This window comes from Euleptes europaea, chromosome 7 (assembly GCF_029931775.1).
Source record: "Euleptes europaea isolate rEulEur1 chromosome 7, rEulEur1.hap1, whole genome shotgun sequence".
Lineage (NCBI taxonomy): Eukaryota > Metazoa > Chordata > Lepidosauria > Squamata > Sphaerodactylidae > Euleptes > Euleptes europaea.
In genome coordinates, this window is record NC_079318.1 from 18,433,518 (window position 1) to 18,453,954 (window position 20,437).

General features: G+C 44.4%; 1 protein-coding gene across 9 annotated transcripts in view; it reads left to right on the forward strand.

The window, feature by feature from the left end:
* The first annotated feature begins 6,440 nt into the window (after positions 1 to 6,440).
* The window catches only part of QKI (QKI, KH domain containing RNA binding), a 164,860-nt gene continuing 150,863 nt past the window's right edge, over positions 6,441 to 20,437 (forward strand). For all 9 annotated transcript variants that reach the window (XR_008933408.1, XM_056853095.1, XM_056853097.1 and 6 more), the window contains exon 1: positions 6,441 to 6,615. Coding sequence is in view for 8 of the 9 variants with exons in the window: in XM_056853095.1 (XP_056709073.1) it covers positions 6,474 to 6,615 (142 nt within the window). In the remaining variant the exon portion in view is untranslated. The remainder of the gene's footprint in view (positions 6,616 to 20,437) is intronic.

Sequence of the window (20,437 nt, forward strand, 5' to 3'; positions counted from 1 at the left end):
AGCCAAAAACAACACAACAAAGAGAGGCAAACAAGCAAAATTTTGCTTTTTAAAAAATGGAATGACCCCCCCCAACACACTTCAAATTGGAAAGTAATATATTGTTAGTATAACAGAACATAACTTCCAATAAAGAGGAATAGTTGGATAAACTAAAGGAATGTTATTCTGAATAGCATAGTGAAATGAATGCAGTGGCTATATCATCTGTTTATAGAATTGGAGACGAATTTGTAAAGCTCGTATTCAACTTGTTTTTACTGAATAATTTTTTTATTAGAATTAAAAACAAAACAAAAAACAGGCAGCTATTCAGTTACTAACTATAGTTCTTCACCATTCCTCCCCTCCCTAAAAAAAACACACTCCTAGCAGGTGAGATGTTATTTGCTGGCCTACGTGGAATGAGCTGCAACTCTATTCCACATGTGGATGATCAGATTTTTAGCAGAGTTGAAAATCAGGTCAGCACTAGCAGGAAGACAGAGGAATGTTTCAAGAACGTCAATAGACTTTTGGCAGATAGAATGATCAAAATGAAGCCAGACAATGCTTAAAGCTCTCCCCCCCCTCCACCCTTTTGACCCTGAGCGAGTTTTAACAATGAAGGAAGCATTGGCTGAGAAGCACTTAAAAGAAGACAGAATATTATAGACCTAGCTGGTACGTGGCCCTCAAGACACTTGGGGCTTACCACTGTTACTGTCTAAGTTGGCTGGTAGGTTCCGCAAAGGTTGTTACTGACTGGAGCAACTTTCTATTTTAGGGAAAGAAAAGGGAGGAAACTTACAGGATAAAGCTGTAAAACTAGGCGACACCCAGGGACATGCGATCACCAGATTTGGCGCAACAGGGTCACAAGGAGAGTTATGTCCCCTCTTTGTTGTTGCTTCAATGGGAAGAACAGAGCAATCCCATGGTAATTGGGGCAGTTGCCTAGTGAGAATATTAATCAGGATTCATGAAAGCATCAGGATCTTTCTCAAAAGAAAATGGGAACGGAGTGCACATATGTACATAAGGAAAGAACTGTTACTTGAAAGAAAGTAAAAGAATGTGCCAGTAGATCCCTAAACAAAGAAGCAAATAGAAAAAGAATCAATGAATGACCAGACCCTCTGAATAAACAAGTTCTTCTTAGACTGCTGACGCCATTTAAATAAGTTAACCAGTTCAGTTAACTACAGTAACACTCCTAAGAGTAGTTTTACGGTCTGCACACAATGCATATATCTAAAAATGTATGTCATTCAAAGGGTCAGTTTGAAGCCTTTCTGTCTTCAGACCTCTTAAAACATCCCTGAGGCATTTTTCACCCAGTCTCTCTCCCTTTCCAGAAAAAAGCCAGGCAGGGAAGACAGTCCTCAAAGGTGAGGGAGACAACACCCCCCCTCACCTCCAGTGCCCCCTTTTTTGTAACAGAATCTACACATCCTACTATAGATGAGCAGGGGAGACATGTGATGGGGGGCTGTGCTTATTTCCATCTCCTTTTTTTATTAAAGATTTTAAATAAATTTTCAAACAGAAAGAAAAAAACAAAATACAAAATACAAACAGCAAAGGAAATAAAAAAGAGAAAAAAATGTAACAGTTTAGATAGCTACATAATAAGAATGATATATCTATAAAGCATGCATATGATCAGGCAGCAAGTATTTGTGAAGCTCCTTTGAAATCTGTTGGACTTTCATGAAAATATGCTTGGTATAACAAGCAATCATAAAAGCTGTCTTGCTTAATCCATTTATCTATGCCTTTTACAATCTGAGCCTATGTATGTTTCTTGGAAGAAAGCCCTACTCTGCTTTATGGGCCTCATTTCCAGGTATGGAAGCATAAAATTGTCTTCACGGCAAAGATACCTTATGAACAAGAGAAATTAATACCTTGCCTTGGCAAATGTAGCACATGACAGTACAGTGGGATCTGGAATACAAAAGTTCCACTTTGGAAAGCTGAACTTCTCTAGTTCTACTGTCTCTACTGTGTTTATATTAACACCCAGATTTTAGAAGGATTTTTTTTAAAAAAAGAGGAAACACACTTTCCCAATTTTCCCCCCCTTACTAAAGATTGCAGAGAGGAAGAGAGTTATTTGTAGTCTCCTGCTGCTGTGGTGAGCTTCTAAAGCTCCAGCAGGAAAAGAGGAGGGGGGGCAAGGGGAGGGTACGAACACCGCGGACAATGACATTTACAGGATCAGGTAACTGACGTCTTTGGCAGCAGGACACAAGAGTTCAAGAGAGGCAGTAAACACGAAACCTTCAGCATGGAAGGCGGTCATTTTTTGCACCCATGGGCCCTCCTTCGCAGTCGACCCCAGTGGCGGGCTGGGTCTAAAAATATTGGTTGCCAGGAGACAAAGGGGGCCCACCCACAACTATAAGGCTATCATTTAATTGTATAATAAATAAAATTTTCAAAAAATGCGTAAGCGGAAAAAAGGTACAATTAAAATTTTTGCTAAATAAATGTATATTTTTTAGTAATTAAAGAGTACATATATTGTACACAATGCTGGCAGTATACAGTAGATACTAAATGTAAATACAGATTGTAATAATTGATTTAAAAATATTTTTAAATAAATTAATTATATTTTCAAGCTACTAAAAGGTCATTAACATTTAACATATTGTCTAATGTTTAAGGGGGCCCACTTCATCAGGGGCCCACTTGCCATCGGGCAAGCTGACACCCTGGCCAGTCCGCCACTGGTCGACCCTGCAGGGTTAATGGCTTAGGCGAGGTTGTGAGAGCAGCTGCTCAAGCGGTTTTGCTGGGGGAGATGGGATGGGGTGGATCCTGACTGGAAGAAACCCCACGGTTGCGCCCCACTCCCCCAGTCAAAACAGCTGAGTTACCAACTGGCGTGCATGTGGGGTTTTAGGGTTCAAGGGAGCCCATGTGCGCGCCCCTTCCATTTTCGGTGCCTGGACTACTAGAAAAATGATACTCCGGAGGCCATTTATGCACGTAGGGGTGCCAGGTCCCTCCTCACAACCGGTGGGAGGGTTTTGGGGCGGAGCCTAAGGAGGGCGGGGTTTGGGGAGGGGCTTCGATGCCATAGAGTCCAATTGCCAAAGCGGCCATTTTCTCCAGGTGAACTGATCTCTATCGGCTAGAGATCAGTTGTAATAGCAGGAGATCTGCAGCTAGTACCTGGAGGACGCAACCCTAGATATCAGCCTCAAACTGATACTGTGTGTACTAGGTATACAAGTTGAAGCCTGAAGTCTGGCATTAGGAAGGTCCATGAAGTACAGAATAATGCTATAGGATCTGACAGCAAGAAACAATATAGAAGAATTATTAGCTGCATGAAGGGGAACTGATGAAGAACCGAAACAGCCGTCTTCCTCTTCCACCTTGAAACTCACCCGAGATCCCTGAAATATAAGAAAAGATAGTACTATACCATATATTTGGATTTTTTTGTACTTACCTTGACGATTTTGGATGCTAAATTGTATTGAAGTAAAAAACATGTGTATATTGGATGCATTTAAGATACACAACACACTTCTTAGCATGTAGTTACTATTTGTGTGCCCTTCTGTGCGCATTTGGAAGGTGGCAACCCTATACGCACGGCCTTCAATTTGCAGGATCTGAGCAGGGCTGTCAAAGATAGGACATTTTGGAGGACTTCCATTCATCGGGTCGCCATGAGTCGGGAGCGACTTGACGGCACTTAACACACACACAACCCGATACGCATGGGAGGCTTTGCCTTGGATCTGCTGCTCTCTAGATGCACATTTTCCCCATCCCAGTTCTCAAATCCCTTATTTTCCAGTTTTGAGAATTCGGGTGGGAAAACACGTGCATCTAGAGGACGGCAAACCCAAGGCAAAGCTTCGCATTGCACAAACGGACTCCGACAGAGGGAAGCGTGCCCACCCCTCCACCCCCACTCTCGCTAGAGCTTGCCGGGCCCCCCTCCAGGCAATGCAATCGGTCCCCGCGGCCGCCAGGCCAACGCCGGTCCATCGGAAGAGCAAGCCTCGCCCGATCTTGCAAGCCGGCCGCGAGCGATGAGAGATGAGCCTTGGAGGAACAGAGGAGCATGCCTATTATCTTAGGTGCAATTTGGAACACAGGCAGGATGCTGCTGCTGCTGCAGTCGCCTTGCTTGGGGGCTTCCTAGAGGCACCTGGTTGGCCGCTGTGTGAGCAGACTGCTGGACCTTGGTCTGATCCAGCATGACTTTTCTTATGTCCTTATGAACCTGCTTAACAGGCCGGCTGCTCTGCCTCCCTCCCCTCCCTTCGCCTCTTCCTTTAGGACCGCCGCGCTTCTCGGCGGCCCCTTTAAGGGGGCAGAGAGGGAACCGCTCCTCGCGCCGCCCGCGCAAGCGCGCCGCCTTCCTCTCAGCCCCGCCCCATTCCTTACACCTTACGAAAGGAAGGGCGGGGGGGGGGGCGGCGGCCCCGCCGCGACACAATCGGAAGCGCGATCCCGCTCGCATATAAAGATCCCCTCTCCGTAAAACGCTGCACGCATGCGCGCTAGTAGTAACGCGCCCCGGTCGGGACTTCCCCCGCCAGCAGCACGTGACCGAGCTCCACCCCCCCCCAACGTTAGATGGGTGAAGTCACAAGAGTTCCCCCCCCCTGAGGAGTTTCTCGCGCGCTGTCATTAACAATCGAGGGGAAGGGAAACACAGACCGAGAGGGGCTGCGGCTCAGTGGTAGAGCAGCCGCTTCGCTCGCACAAGGTCCCAGGTTCGATCCCGAGCACCTCCAGTTAAAGGGACCAGGCAAGCAGTAGGTGATGCGAAAGACCTCTCGCTGAGGCCCTGGAGAGCCATGGGGAGGGACTGCGGCTCAGTGGTAGAGCATCCGCTTCGCTCGCACAAGGTCCCAGGTTCGATCCCCGGCATCTCCAGTTAAAGGGACTCAGGCAAATAGATGACGCGAAAGACCTCTACCTGAGACCCTGGAGAACCATGGGAGGGGCTGTGGCTCAGTCCCAGGTTCAATCCCCGGCATCTCCAGTTAAAGGGACTAGGAAGTAAGTGATGTGAAAGACCTCTGGGGAGCCGCTGCCGGTCTGAGCAGTACAACACTGACTTGGATGGACCCAAGGGCTTGACTCAGTATAAGGCAGCTTCATGTGTTCGGGGCGGGGCATCAGCGCGGCGCGCGGGAAGGTCCCAGGTTCGATCCCCGCCCTCCCCAGTTCCAAGGGAAGCAGGAGACGCGAAGGGCTGAGCCGCTGCCGGAAGGTCCCAGGTTCGATCCCCGGCCTCCCCAGTTCCAAGGGAAGCAGGGGACGCGAAGGGCTGAGCCGCTGCCGGCCTGAGCACACCACGCCGACTCGGACGGACCAGGGAGGGACGGAGGGACGGAGGGAGGGGGTCTGATTCAGATTGAGTATCAGGCGGCATTCACGCGTTCCAACCATCCTGGAGCGCGGTAGCAGGCAGCGGCGCTGAGCCGTCTGTGCGCGCGTCGAGCACGCGCGCCGGTTCTAGTCACACCGAAGCACCAGACATATTGGGGGTGCGGGTGGGGGAGGAGAAAGAGCAGAGAGAGGGGAAGCCTCGCGTGCGCGCGCATCGGCGCGCCGCGACGCCCCCCCCCCCCACAGCTCACACCAGCGAGAACTTCTCTCTCTCTCTCTCTCTGCCAGCGTCGCGAGGGGCGGGGCGAGGGGCGGGGCCGAACGCCGCCGCCCTCTGATTAACGGCCGCCCCGCCCCTGCTCCTCCTCGGCTGCCCCCTCCCCGGCCCCTATCCCCTCCCCTCCCCGCCGCCAGCACTGCCTGAACTGAAGCGAATTGAGGCGGAGGAAGACGGCGGCGGCGGCGGCTGAGAGACTCGCCAGCCACAAGGAAACGGCACCGGCGGCAGGGGCGGCGGCGGCAGCAACACAAGCACCACCGGCGGCCGGGAGCAGCCTCACCAGCGGGGATTCCTGGGGAAACAGTCGCCGAAGCCCGCCCCCGTTTGCCTGCCTGCCTCCCCCGCCGCGGAGACACACCGGGCGGCGGCGCGGAGGAGAAGGAGCCGCGACCAACGGCTGCGTGTAGCCGTTGGCGGAGGGGGGGGGGCAAGGAGCGAGGAAGAGGCGCGCGCGGGGGGAGGGGAGGGGGGCGACCCTGACGACTGCGCCGGCCGCGGGAAAAGGCTTCCAGTGGGAGCGGCGGCAGGAAGAAGAAGAAGAAGGGCGACCTCCTCGGCGCGGGATCGAGGCTAGGGCGGCGTCGGGGCCGGGGGGGTGGTGGTGGCGGTCGCCGAGTTCCCCCCCTTCTTCTTCCCCGCCGCCGCCGCCGCCGCCTGGGACCCGGCGGCGTCCCCCGCTGGCTTCTTCGTGGACGGCCGCGGCGCCCCCTTCTTCGCCGCCGCCCCCCAGCTCCTAGCCGGGGAGGAGGCCTTCCCCCGCCTGGCGGGCGCCCAGGGCGGCGGCGGCGGCTGGGCGAGGGCCGGCGCGGGCGCTCGCTCGCTCTCCCCGCGCGCCTGGAACATGGTCGGGGAAATGGAGGCCAAGGAGAAGCCCAAGCCCAGCCCCGATTACCTGATGCAGCTCATGAACGACAAGAAGCTCATGAGCAGCCTGCCCAACTTCTGCGGGATCTTCAACCACCTCGAGCGGCTGCTGGACGAAGGTACGGCGGCTGTGTGTGTGTGTGGGGGGAGAACACAAAAACAACGGGCGGTGGGGGGGGAGAGGGAGGGAAAGCAACTCTATCCTAGCTGCTATGGGGGGGTGGGGGGAAGAGACGGCGCCCCCCCCCCACCAACTTAGGCCTTTGCACTCTTGCATAGATCCCCTCTTTCTGTCCCGGAGATGGGGGGGGGAGAGAGAGAGTCGGAAAGCAACTCTATCCTAGCTGCTATGGGGGGTGGGGGGGGGAAGAGACGGCGCCCCCCACCACCACCCCCGGACAACTTAGGCCTTTGCACTCTTGCATAGATCCCCTCCCTTCCTATTTCTGTCCCGGAGATGGGGGGGGGGAGAGAGAGAGTCGGAAAGCAACTCTATCCTAGCTGCTATGGGGTGGGTGGGGGGGGGAAGAGACGGCGCCCCCCACCACCACCCCCGGACAACTTAGGCCTTTGCACTCTTGCATAGATCCCCTCCGCCCTTCCCATTTCTGTGCCGGAGATGGGGGGGGGGAGAGAGAGAGTCGGAAAGCAACTCTATCCTAGCGGCTATGGGGGGGTGGAGGGGAAGAGACGCCCCCCCCGAACAACTTGGGCCTTTGCCCTCTTGCATAGATCCCCTCCGCCCTTCCTATTTCTTTCCCGGAGATGGGGGGGGGGGAGAGAGAGAGAGTCGGAAAGCAACTATCCTCGCTGCTATGGGGGGGGGGGGAGAGACGGCGCCCCCCCCCCCAACAACTTAGGCCTTTGCACTCTTGCATAGATCCCCTCCGCCCTTCCTATTTCTGTCCCGGAGATGGGGTGAGAGTCTGGGCGAAAACGCGCGGTCGCTTGAGCCTCCTTTCTTCCCTGTTCCAGCCAGGATTCAGCCAGGATCGAACGCACGGATGTGCGTTCGATCCTGGCTGAATCCTGGCTGGAACAGGGAAGAAAGGAGGCTCAAGCGACCGTGCGTTTTCGCCCATAGTAGGAAAGCAACTCTATCCTAGCTGCTGTGGGGGGGTGGGGAAGAGACGCCCCCCCCAAACAACTTAGGCCTTTGCACCCTTGCATAGATCCCCTTCGCCCTTCCTATTTCTGTCCCGGAGATGGGGGCGGATTCCCCCCCCCCCGTTTTCGGCCCTTCAATGGCGCCTCTCGGCCTGGCGTCCCGCCCCGTAAACAAAAGAGGCGAAGCGGGAAGTCTTTCTCCGCCGAAGTTTCGGGGCTTTCTGGGGCCGCTTGTGCACGGGGAGCTTTGCACAGTTCCCAGATTGTTCCCCAGATGCACAATTTCCCCCCCCCTCCAAATCCCAATTCTCAGAACTCTGCACGGGGGGTGGGTGGGTGGGGGTGATTGTTTAATTGTGAGAACCGGGGTGGGGGGAAATTGTGCACCTAGAGAGCGGCAAATCGGAGTCCAAACTTCCCAGGCATAAATGGCCTGGGTGGAAGAACTCGGGAGTCAATGAAAATCCTTCTTTGTGGGCTGGTGTTCTCTTGGTTGTTTTTGCTGCTCGGGGGAAACACAGACGCCACATTGAGAGAGATGCCATTTATACATGGGAGGTTTTGCCTCGGATTTGCCACCCTAGATGCACTGTCCCCCCAGCCATATTCTCCAAACTCAACAGTAAGCCCCCATGCAGAGTTTTGATAATTCAGATGGGGGGAAATGTGCATCTATAGAGTGGCAAATCCAATTCAAAACCTTCCATGAATAAATGGCCAAAGAGAGAAACGAGAAGAGAAAAGTAAAAATCCTGAGGGTTTTTTTTTTTTTTTTTTAATGGGGGGCGGCATAAGGGACCGTTAAGAGACTCCTGAGTCCACCTTACGAAGTGCGAGAGTGTAGAGGCTCGGGTGGTGGGACGTGTGGAGGTATTTATAGGCAAGTTAAGTTTTGTAGCCTAAAGAGGCGGGTGGTTTTGTTGAGATTTTTTTCTGGCGCTGGGAGAAGGCTTAGCTCTCTCCAGGACATTTCCCGGCCGCGAAAAAAAAAAAAAAGGAGTAAACCATTTCAGCTTTGTGAGTAAACACAGACAGAACTTCTTTACTGGCTTTCATCCTGCAGGATCTGCACAGAAATATATTTGACTGTAACTCCAAAAGTAAAGCACTAAAAACTACTGAATACTCAATTCAGATTCCAGCCCCATACAGTGTGGGGTATACATCTCTGCCCCATTTCCCAGATCACGTTCACGAAAAGTTATAAGGGACAAAGTCTTGGTCTCATTTTTGGTGTAACTCTTTGTCACCTTTATGCCTTCAATCTTTAAACTATTTATTCTGAATTGTTCTGTGGGTTTAAATGGTTTGATTGCAGCCAGAGGCTTCACAAAAGTGACTTCTAGCATATTTTCTTAATGATATCTTGTATCGAGTCTCCTTGGGTTCTATCCAAGATGTAGCTTCTTTAATTTCAGTCAGAAGCATATCCTGTAAATTTTCATCTGGAAATGAAAGGGATGTCTAATAGTTTTGCCAGTTGGATATGAAATATGTTGACCTGCAGTTTCAACTTTGGAATAGGGGTACTGTGGGTTTTTTCCCATTGGGAAGGTTACTATATACAGATCTCTTCCTGCTCTTGACAAACATTTCTCCACATTTGGAATGGAAATGGTATATTTAGCACCTACTTTAAGCTAGCAGTTGCAGAAATCAACAAACTGGAATTGTGTTTCCTAGTAATTGCTGTTTTGATAGCTATGTTAAAAACTACATGGACAATATAAGGATGCTAATTTGAAAGTACTTTCCGTTCATAAACATTTTATGGGGACATTCAGTAGTATGAAGTTAAGAAATGAATTCAGAAACAGGGTGTAAAGAAACAAAATTGAATAGCATTGCAACAATGGATTTATAAAAGATTATGAATTAACAAAATCTGTTTCGGGGAATGGAGATAACAGCACCTCTTTGTCACAAGAACTAAAAAGCAGAGTGTCTCTGGAGTCAGAAGTATCTTACAACAAAAATGTGAGGTCACAGCACTTCTTCAATGTGGAACTCCACAAGTCTTTGTGTATCAGCAAGAACTTTGTTTAAAAGTCCAAAGCCAGGGCTGGAAGTTGAGTTTTTTTTCTTCAGCCTCCTTCCACTCAGTCTGTTCCCTTTCTAGGTATTCCAAAGAAAAAGTTTAGCTGTCCCTTTAAATCTTTCTGCTTTTTCTGTTTGTGTTGGCTCCTGGGTGGGAGAGCTGCAAAGGCTGAAAACTTTCTGGAATGTTAAAAAAAATGTTCTATGCAAATTCAGTGAGCGATCTAAATGTTTTAATATTTGAACACTAAGGGGCGCCCGTTCTTTCTTTTTGGGAAAAAAGAGACTCCTAAAATCCAGTTATTTTATAAACCTTTATGCCAAAATTAGCTAACCTGCGGAGGACTTAAGAATTATGTGAGACGTGGAGGTTAAAACACAGACATGCATATATGCTTTGGTTTTAACTTTTTTGGCTAGTGGTACAGTTCCACACCCTCTTCTATAAAACGTGGTGGGTATGTTGTGCAACTTCTTTTAGAAGTTAATGCAGTGCCATGAAATTTGTGTAAACACTAGTATTCAGAATCTTGTTAGAGAAGAGAGAGTTATATTGGGGGATTTCTGGAATTTTTTTCATATCCGTGAACGCTTTAAACACATTCTAGTTGCTCAGTATTTTTTGTTGAGCAGAAGGAAAGTTAATGTCTGTCATTGGTATCATTCTCTATTATTTTTGATTAACATTACTGTTACAAGGTTTTTGCTGTTTAAGCTTTGAAAAAAGCATTAGAAGCAAAAGCTGACGAATATTTGAATGAAATGATTAAAAACTATATATCCTTTTATTGCTAAAGACTCAGGATTTATTTGAAGCCTCTTCATTACATAGTACAAAATAACTTAACTTTTTAATATTATGAGACAAAGGGAAGGAAGAGATTTGAAATCATTTGTAATGGGTAGCTTCCTACTCTCGTAAGCATTCATAGTTCTTATTTATTTGTAAACAGTGTATTTAGTGGCAAGGATATCTAAAACAGATAGCTTTTCTGTTGGTTAACAGTAGCCTGTAGAGAAGGGGTGGTGGTGGCTTTTCTTACATTAAAGGCTTTGTTTCCTGTAATTGTTTGCTAGGACCACGGATTTTTCACATACGTGTTTTCAAAAGCTAAAGTTCTGTTGTCGTCCCCCCCCCCCCGTCAATGGAAACAACAAATTCGTTTTATATCATGTTCTTCTCCCACTCCTCCAATGAGAGTCAGATTTGAATCCGCTAGAGATTAAATACTTAAATCTTTAGTAAGTGATAGAGGTATCCTTTATCAACTAGCGGTAGGTTAAAAAAATAGATGTTTCACACACAAGATTCTCAGATGTCCTTGAAATCTGAAATTTTGAATGTACTTAGATTGGGGACACAGTGAATATTAAGCCTTTATTATAATTTCAACACTAAATTTAATAAGAAACTAAAATGAGTGCAAAATTCCTGCTGTAAGACATGAACGATCACGGCTGCTGCTACTTTCATATGGAATACATAGCAAAAGGAAGGGAAAACCAGCTTTGCATGCCCGGATTCTGAATTTCAAAATGAAAACATTTGTGAAGCCTGTTAACCATTATAAATGCTGCTTCCAGAGCATTACCTTCAGGAAATGTTTAAAAACAGTGCTTGCTAAAGTTGCTGTCATGCTTTACTAAACTAATTGAAGAGAGATGTTTTTGCAGTACTTAGGCTATCAGTATAATCATAAATATCTAAATATGTAGAAGATTTTGTTACGTTTTATTAAAGTGCATTACTATCAGCTGAAAGCTCACTTACATGCTCAGGTTCTAAAATATGTTTATGAAACTTGCTCTGAAGTCTTCATGCATCCAGTCCTTAGTTTGGCTTGGGGGAACTCACTTTATTTCAGTCTTTGTAAAGAACCTTTCCTGTCGTTACATATGGAAGCTTTTCAAAAGTTGAAAGATTAAATTACAGATTTGATAAAACTCACATGGTTTCCTTATAAATAAAAGCCTTGACCTGAGTAAAAAGTAGCTGTCTCATCTAGCCAAACAGTATCATGTTGTCATATTAAGATATCATTTTTTCTATTGCTTGAATGTGTACATGGCAAAACATTGGTTTTTGGGTGCAGTGGAGACATCTACAGTTCTGGGTATGAGAGGAGGGTTAAGCACCTTTTCAGAATATCCTGCTTTGCTTCCTTTTCCTGAGCCTTTAATGAGTCTGTTCCACAACAGCTTCTCAGTTCTTGGCACAATTCCTGTAACATGTGGACATTATCAGTCTGTGAATTTTTCAGCAGAGATGCTCAATCAGGACACTAGTACCTTGGCTGTTTTCCCCCCTGAAGTAGCATACACGATCCGTTCAGATGTCATATTTTATAGGCATTATCTATTTTTTTCTCAAACCTACACACTGTTGAACCTTAACCTGTATCTCAGCAGGCAACTGATAATAAGGATCTCCCTTCAGAATTCAGTATCCAACTTGCTTTGGTCCCTACTGTGTCTTGATTCAGCTGACGCATGCTCTCTATCAACTAAAACTCATCTTGAGTGAGGTTCCAGGCCTTGTGATGTTTGCACACTATGCATGTTGTGTTCAGGTATTTAGCCACTATAAGGATCTTGAAGTGTGTTCAGGTATTTAACCACTTTAAGGATCTTAATAAAGGCCACATTGTGATCACACTTCAAACAAAAAGCTACTTTTGCCCTTGAGAATGATCTGAAATGCTCAATACTTCCTACATGGTATGAAAGTCAAAGCAAATACTATTTAGCAAGGATTTATTTCAGTTTGCTAAATAACACATCCTCTCTTTGTAATTATAACACGTTAACATGGTTGGAAAAAAATGCTGTACCTTTATAGTTTGTGATATACTGGTGTGGCAGTTAGCATGGCTCATTCCAGCATACCAAGATTTGGGATTGAATATTTTTTTTCTGTTTTAGTTCAGGGAAAGAAATTGATAAGTGTTTGAGTTTCCAAATACATTTCACACTTCCATAGTTGAGCAGTAAAACACATTCTGCATGATATTGGACTACAAGCTATTGTTTGTACAAGCCTTGTTGCTGCTATCGTTTATTACAGTTGTTTTAATAAGTGTGAAGCATTTGGCTTTTTGAAAGGATGTTTCATATCTGTTCATCTAGAAGAACATGCATTCAGTTACATTTTTCAAATGTTGGTAGGTCTTGATTCTATTCTGTTACTGAATCTGTTCAGCTTTGCCTAGAAGGAAAGTTCCTTTGTTTCTTGATATGTTTGTCTTATTGTATTCAGCATAAAGAAATGTAAATTTAGCATTTCATGGAAGCATCTTTATCAGAATTTACCCCCAATTACCCATGTTTCCATTACTGTTGTGGCTCGTTTCATGGTAAAGAGTGCTTTACCAGCTGCATGCAAACATTCAAGGAACATACGTTTTAATATTTTTTCTTCTTTCCCAGAAGTTACCAGGGTATGTTTGGGATGATTGTTAAATGACAGGACCATTTTATTTTTAAAGAAAATAATAACTTTGAAATTTTCTAGGTTGGATCCTGAGTATCTGTTTTGCTAATGGTTGGAACCTCCCTCTGACGTAGGGAATAGTTCACTGATGGAAGAGTTATATGCACTGGCACAAGGCTTATTGCCTTGATGCAGGCTGTATTGGCGGAATAGAAATATTAGATCCAATAGTTAAAAGCACGTTAAAAAAGAAAATTCTAGGACTTCAAAGCAAAACTTTACATGTTGCCAATAGATAGAAAGATTTCTGTTTGTCACTTAGAACCGCAGTTCATAAATCTGGTTTTGTGCTGGTGTTCTACTTGACAACTTTTTAACCTGGTGCCTTGGAAATATGGAATGACATATCAAAATTCATGTGTAATTTGAAGCTGGCATGTCCAGTTTAATGTATATTTTAGGAAAGCTGGTAGAATAAAAAAGATGTAAGTGTTGTAGTGGGAGATGCTACTGATATTAGTTGTGATAATTTTGTTGAAGCACAGGATTCTTGTAATGTTGGTAATCTGTTGGAATCCTTGCTGTGATAAAGCTAAGAAAAGAAACTTTCATGGGTGCACAAATTAATGTATGCTGCTTTTGAATAAGCTCACAAGAATTTTGACATTGGTTTATGGTGTAGATAAATAAGAATACATCGTCACTTGCATGGAATGCAAACTAGTACTTATTTTGAAGACAGGGACAACACTACATGTGATTAGTCAAATTTATTTAAAGCAGAATCACACCATTGCATTTCAATGCTAGGGGCCAATGGCACAAAACTGTACTCATGTAAACTTAACCTTTCAGTGTTCTTGTGAGTTCAGAATTCTAGAGTTCAGTATATCATGGATCATTAATGTCAGTATTGTGAGTTACCACAGGGTGACCTAATGCTAAGTTACACTGTTAAGGCTATGGATATTTCAAGCAATTATTCTCTGTCCTTTCCCCGTGCCATTCATTTATGTATGTCTGTGGGCACATGCAAATATAGTACTCTACAGATTATACATTGAAAAATAACCCTTGCTTTCACAACTAGAGATTTTCTGTAGAAGACTTATTATGTACCTTCTTAGGATGGTTAGAAAAGTCAAACAGATAATTGCAATTGTGAAATTATTAATAAAATGAAGTTTGGGAAATTCCAGCTCTGAGTTTGTTGGCAAATGGTACCAGGAAACTTGTGGTAGGTTGCAGTAGGAAGAAGAAACCTGTGGCACCATAAAAGAGTGAATAATTTATTATAGCATGATCTTTCACAGCATAGAATTTATTCAGTCTGATACTTGAGATGGTGTGCAAATTGCTAGGGGTGAGGGTATGAGAGCAAGATAGGGAACAGCTGAAGAAAGTTTATTTTCTTATGATAAACCCCTTGATCTTTATTGTGCTTCAGGCTTTTTGGTTGACCCCGCAAAAATCACCCACATTGATTCTCCATTCCCCAAAGGCCTTTAGGTTCTTAGGTATTTGATCTATTTGTGGTGTGGTATAGATGGTGGCACAGTGTTTTGTATGCGTGTTCAGAGCCTGGGTTACTGATTGGTGTCTGACGAAGGGAGCTTTGATTCTCGAATGCTTATACCCTGAAACGGTTCTTGGTCTCTAAGGTGCTACCGGAATGGAGTCTGACTTTCCTACTGCGGACAAACACAGATGCCCTCTGAAACTATTTGGGGAGAATGAACTGAAAGAATATGTTGTAAAATTGCAAAAGGTGATTTTAGATCTCATAAGAACTAAAAATATAGATGCCCCATAGGAATTATTGCATGTTTGAAACATGACAAAGTGAGTTTCCTTTGTAAATAGCTATGATCAGAGCATGGATAATAAACAGTAATAGTTTGTTAGCACTATACTGTAGTAATTTAGTATTTCCTTGGGCTGAGTACCTGGTCTTGCTACTGTGCATCTCCCCCCCCCTTTATGTTTGAAGCTACTAACATTTTATCAAGAATTATATATTACATGCTGAAATAGAAAACCACAGGTGTATCTGATAAATAAGTTTATGTGTACATCATCTCCCATATCTTATCAAGGCATAATTGTTGGGTGGGCTGCCAAGGGGATTTCTTGTCCAAGCCATGTAAAGTTTTGCCACTGTGAGAAGTTGTGTAAGGAAGTTTTTGTGTAATAGGGCATGTTTGCTTTTGCTTGTGCTACTGTATTTTTGTAAACTGATGCGTTTGGCAAGGAGACTACCTGACTTAGTAGACCAGAAAAACGTAATTTCCTTCAATGACCTTTTGAAGAAAGCTCAGTGTGCTTCTCTTCTATTGATATGTGTGTTGGTACAAGTTGGTTCACCTTAAATAAAATCCATTCTATAGTTTGGCCTTGCAGTTAGACTTATGTGAAAGTCTGGAAGAGTATGGCTGGTGTTCCATTTGGGTGTTGTTACTTTGATCATTAACACAAACATAACAAAATGTCGGCAAGAAGTACCCAGCAGGTGGTACATAAACCCAGCAAGACATCTCCTGACTCAGTCTAATTATAGCCAGTTCTGTTAGTAGGGGTAGAGACTTTTGACATGTTAGGTAAAGGTAAAGACAGTTTAATATGGTCCAAGACCAGCATCTTTTGATATGTTTGATGGGAGTGTCCAACTGTTCAGCAGTTTTCTGGCTTGGCAGAAGAATTTTGGTCAAGAATTCATCCATTTCAGATCCAGCGTGATACAGTGGTTAAGAGTGGTGGACTCTAAGATGGAGAACTGGGTTTGATTCCCCACTCCTCCACATGAAGCCTGCTGGGTGACTTTAGGCTAGTCACAGTTCTCTCAGAACTTGCTCAGCCCCACCAACTTCACAAGGTGCCTATTGTGGTTTGGGGAGGGAAGGCAATTGTAAGCTGCTTTGAGAGATTCCTTATGGTAGAGAAAAAGTGGGGTATAAAAACCAAATGTCAAACTTCTGTTAGGTCATTATTTTGAGGCAGGAGATTAAGAAGTTGCTTATGCTGAAATGAACCATTTTTCTAATGTCTGCATTTGGTTTTATTGGCCATAAATGCCACATGAAAACTCTTAAGGCGTATCATAAGGGTGAATCCTATTAGTCTGCAGTATTGTGGAGTTGAAAATGGGGTGAATAAAATCATTTTAAAAATGAGGTTTGCACCTTTTAAAACAACAAATTTAACATGAAATCTGAATTTAATGCAAACATACCTCTTAAAATTGAATTTGACCATTTGATGAAAGGCTGCTTTTCTTTGTAGAAAGAAAAGTACTTAAATAGTACTTAGGTATTGGGTATATTTACAATATAGCTTATGGAAAACTGAGACAAAAATGCATAGGTATGCCAGCTAAATCAGCAAAACAAGTCAAGGCTTGATTATTTATGTATTAATTATTTGATTTATAATCCACACCCTCTCTTCAACAGAGAACTCAGGGCACTTCACAACACACACAACACAGCATGAAAACATAAAACTGATAAATAGAAATAAATAACAATAAAACAGATTCTAATTAAAATTCAGCCAGTAATCAGCTGTGGGACAAATCTGGACATCCAGCCAGCTCACCCATTCTCTTAGTTAATTAAATGCTACCCAAAACAAGCAGCCATGCATGCCCTATGGAACTGTTGTAGTTCCCGCAGGCACGAATCTCCTTGGGGAGCTGGTTCCAGAGGGCAGGGGCAGCCACAGAGAAGGTCCTTGTCCTAGTGGATTACAAACGGGCTTTTTGTGGACCCAGGCACCTGCAGTAGTCCCTGTGATGAAGACTGAAGGGGGCAAGGGGGGGTCATATTGGGAGAGGCAGTCCCAAAGGTATGAGGGTCTCAGACTATTTAGGGTGTTATAGGTAAAAACCAACCCCTTGAATTGGCACAATAAATTAATTAGGAGCCTGTGAAGCCACAGCAAGATTGGACTTATATGAGCCTATCAGGAAGACCTGGCCAGCAGTCTAGCCACTGTGTTCTGGACCAATTGTAGTTTCTGAAGAGTTTTCAAGGGTAGCCCTACATAGTACATTACAGTAGTTTAATCTGGAGGTGACCCTTGTATAGATCCCACTGGGAAAGGTCCAAACAAGACATATAGGGAGCCAGTTGGTGAGCTTGGAGTAGATGGTAAAATGCTGCCTTTGTTACTATAGACACCCACCAAGAGAAGAGGCCCTCAGTTTCTCAAGGTGAAAAATGGTCAGCCTGAATGGGTTTCCACCTTCCGCTACTTGGGCATTGTCTTCAGTTATAATCTATCTTGGTCTGCCCATCTGGATCATGTGAAGAAGACATCAAGATCCACTACTGCAATGGTGGAGAAGTTTTTTCGAACTAAGGGGGCCAAGCGTATTCCATCCACCATTGAAGTGTATAACGCGAAGGTGGTTCCCCAAATTTATACGGAGCAGACATCTGGATCTCTGGTGTTGGTGAAAAATTGGATTCTTATTTGAATAATTTCCTTAGGAGAATTACCGGAACTCCCAGGTGTGTTGCTGGGACTGCCCTCCGCATGGAATTGGCCCAACCCTCGCTTGAGGCACATGCGTGGAAGAGGGCAATTAAGCTAAGGTTTAAGCTGTCTGACGCCAGCCTTCCAAGCGGGGTTTCTCCATCTTATTCTCAAGGATCCTGCCCCCAACCCTTGGCTGACTCTTCTAGCACAAAAATTAAAAGCACTGGGACTCCTAATTTCCGCTCCAACTGATAATCTTGTGTCATCTCAATTAGCGGTAATTTTGAAGAAACTGAAGGAACTAGATTGGGCCAGCACGGTTTCGAGGGCTAGACGTACTTGTTCCGGTTTGGTGCTGGGGCTACCTCCACCAGAGAAGCTTCCAGACTTTCATACTACGATCCCAATTTCTTCACACAGTTGGGCGTTTCTCTTGGCCCGCCTGAATAACTTCCCTTCTATGGTTATGTTGGGTAGGTTTAATGGGATACCCTATTCAGATCGTCTCTGCCCATGTAATATGGGTGAAATTGAAACCTTGGACCATTTGATGCTCCGTTGTCCTCTCTGGTCTCAGGACAGAGAGGCCTTTATTGCTCCAATTCTTACCAACTTGAACCTTCCTTCACATTCCTGGGTGTTATCATTTTTTCTTGGCGATTCAAACAATGGTTTAATAACATCGAATGTGGCACGCTTTCTGGCCAAGGTTGCTGCTTTTAAGAAGAAAGAATTATCAACGCCTACCTTTGGTAACCTTGAGGCAGTTTGCTCCGCCCCCAGTCTAGCTTAGTTAGGAAATTTTATTCCCCGGGCTGACGCCTGGTTTTTAGCATTGTTAATCTAGCATTGTTTTTATGTTTTTATGTTCCTTATGCTTCTTATCCCTTCCCTGTTTCCCTATCCCTCCCTCCTTTCTTGGTCCAAGACTGCGGTCATAGACCTAATAATAATAATAATAATAGGCACTTGTTCCAAGGCAAGAGCGTGGTCGAGCTGCACCCCAAGGCTTTTGAGGGAGTTCACTGCTGTAAGGTGGACCCCATTGTGCCAGTAAAGATGGGCACCCCTGAGTCCCGGACCCACGCAGCGACATGACCTCTATTTTCAAGGGATTCAACTTCAGCCAGCTCTTCCCAGCCATCCCACCATGGCATTCAGGCATGAGGCCAAGGCTGAGATCCAAGCCGTTGGTTGCTTTTCAAACAGGAGGTAGAGTTGAGTGTCATCAGCGTATTGGTGGTATCTGACTCCAAACTTCCTGACGATCTCTGCCAGAGGGAGCATGTAGATGTTAAGCAACATTGGAGAAAGGATGGACCCCTTGGGATTCCACAACTTCGAACTCGAGGAGAAGGCACCTCTCAGATTGTGACCCTCTGTGAGCGTCCCTGGATGAATGAGGAGAACCATTTCAAGGCAGTGCTGCTTACCCCCAGGTAGGCAAGGCGATCGATGAGAACTAAATGGTTCACTGTGTCAAAGGCACTTGATAGGTCCAGAAGGGTCAGCAGTGCTGAGTCACCTTTGTCAAGTTGTAATTGACTAGGTCCCTCTCATCTAGAGATGGTTTCTTCAGGAGAGGTGACATTACCGCTACCTTGAAGAGCTGGGGGAAGAGCCCTGAGATAAAGATAAATTAATAATATCTCTCAGGTTAGATTAAGAAAAGATTGTCAAGCTATAAATGGAAGAATAAGAGAACTAATTGACTTTGAAAATATAAAGACTATCTTTTGGGAAGGATTTATAAGTTGCTACTTAAATATGACACTGAATCTGAATAAGTTAAACTGTGTATGGTAAAATGGATGCTGGATATAGGAGAAGAGATAGCTATGCAACAGTGGGAGACGTTATGGTCAAAAACAATAAAATTCACAGTCAAAACCAATAAAATTCAGTCTTTAAGAAAGAATTGGTATATGTTCTATCGCTGGTACATAACACCTAAAGATATTCATAAGATGAATAAGGAATATAGAGGAAAGTGCTGGAAATGCAAGGAGATTGAGGGAACGTTTTATTATATGTGGTGGCCTTGCAAAAAAAATATTAAGTTTTGGAAAGAAATTCATGCAGAAATACAAGCAATTTTAAAAATCAAATTCCTAATGGATCCAAAGAATATGTTGTTAGGAATAGTACTGACAAAAATCACAAAAACTCTAGAAGATCTGTTTCAATATATGACAGCAGCAAGAGTGGTATTAGCAATGAAATGGAAACTAGAAGAATGTCCAGACATAGAAGATTAAAAAAACAAATTAGCAGAATATGCGGTGATGGCAAAATTGACAAATTATGTGAACAAAAAGCCAAACAAAGAATTTCAAGATAAATGGAAACTCGATTATGTATACTCTTCTTAAAACCCAGTGTAAGGGGAAAGAAGAGACCTGAGTGATTTATGTTTTTTGAGCTGAAACTATGAATGAATTAAGATTAATGTTCTACATAATGCTTAGACATATATAGTATAAATAAATGATAGATAAATATGTTAGAAATATGATGTGATATAAAGGATAGATGGATGAGATGTATATCTTTTGTTAAGATGAAATTGTAGATTAATCAAGATTATAACATCACAAAAGAAAAGAGTAATTAATATCAGAAAAGAGTGACTAATAATAAAGCAGTAGGATAGAAAGAATCATATTTAGAAACCGGAAACATATAGAGGATTAGATATTTATGGTATTGTTTAAGTAAAGTGTAAAGTTATAACCTAGAATGATCAGAAATCACAGATGGTGAGGTAAATATTTAGTTGAACAGGCAGGTATAATTGTATGTTTGGCAGCAATTATATAGTATGTTGGAATAATAGTGTATATAGTAGCAATCTCAGGTTGATATATAATATTGGATTGTCTTTTCAA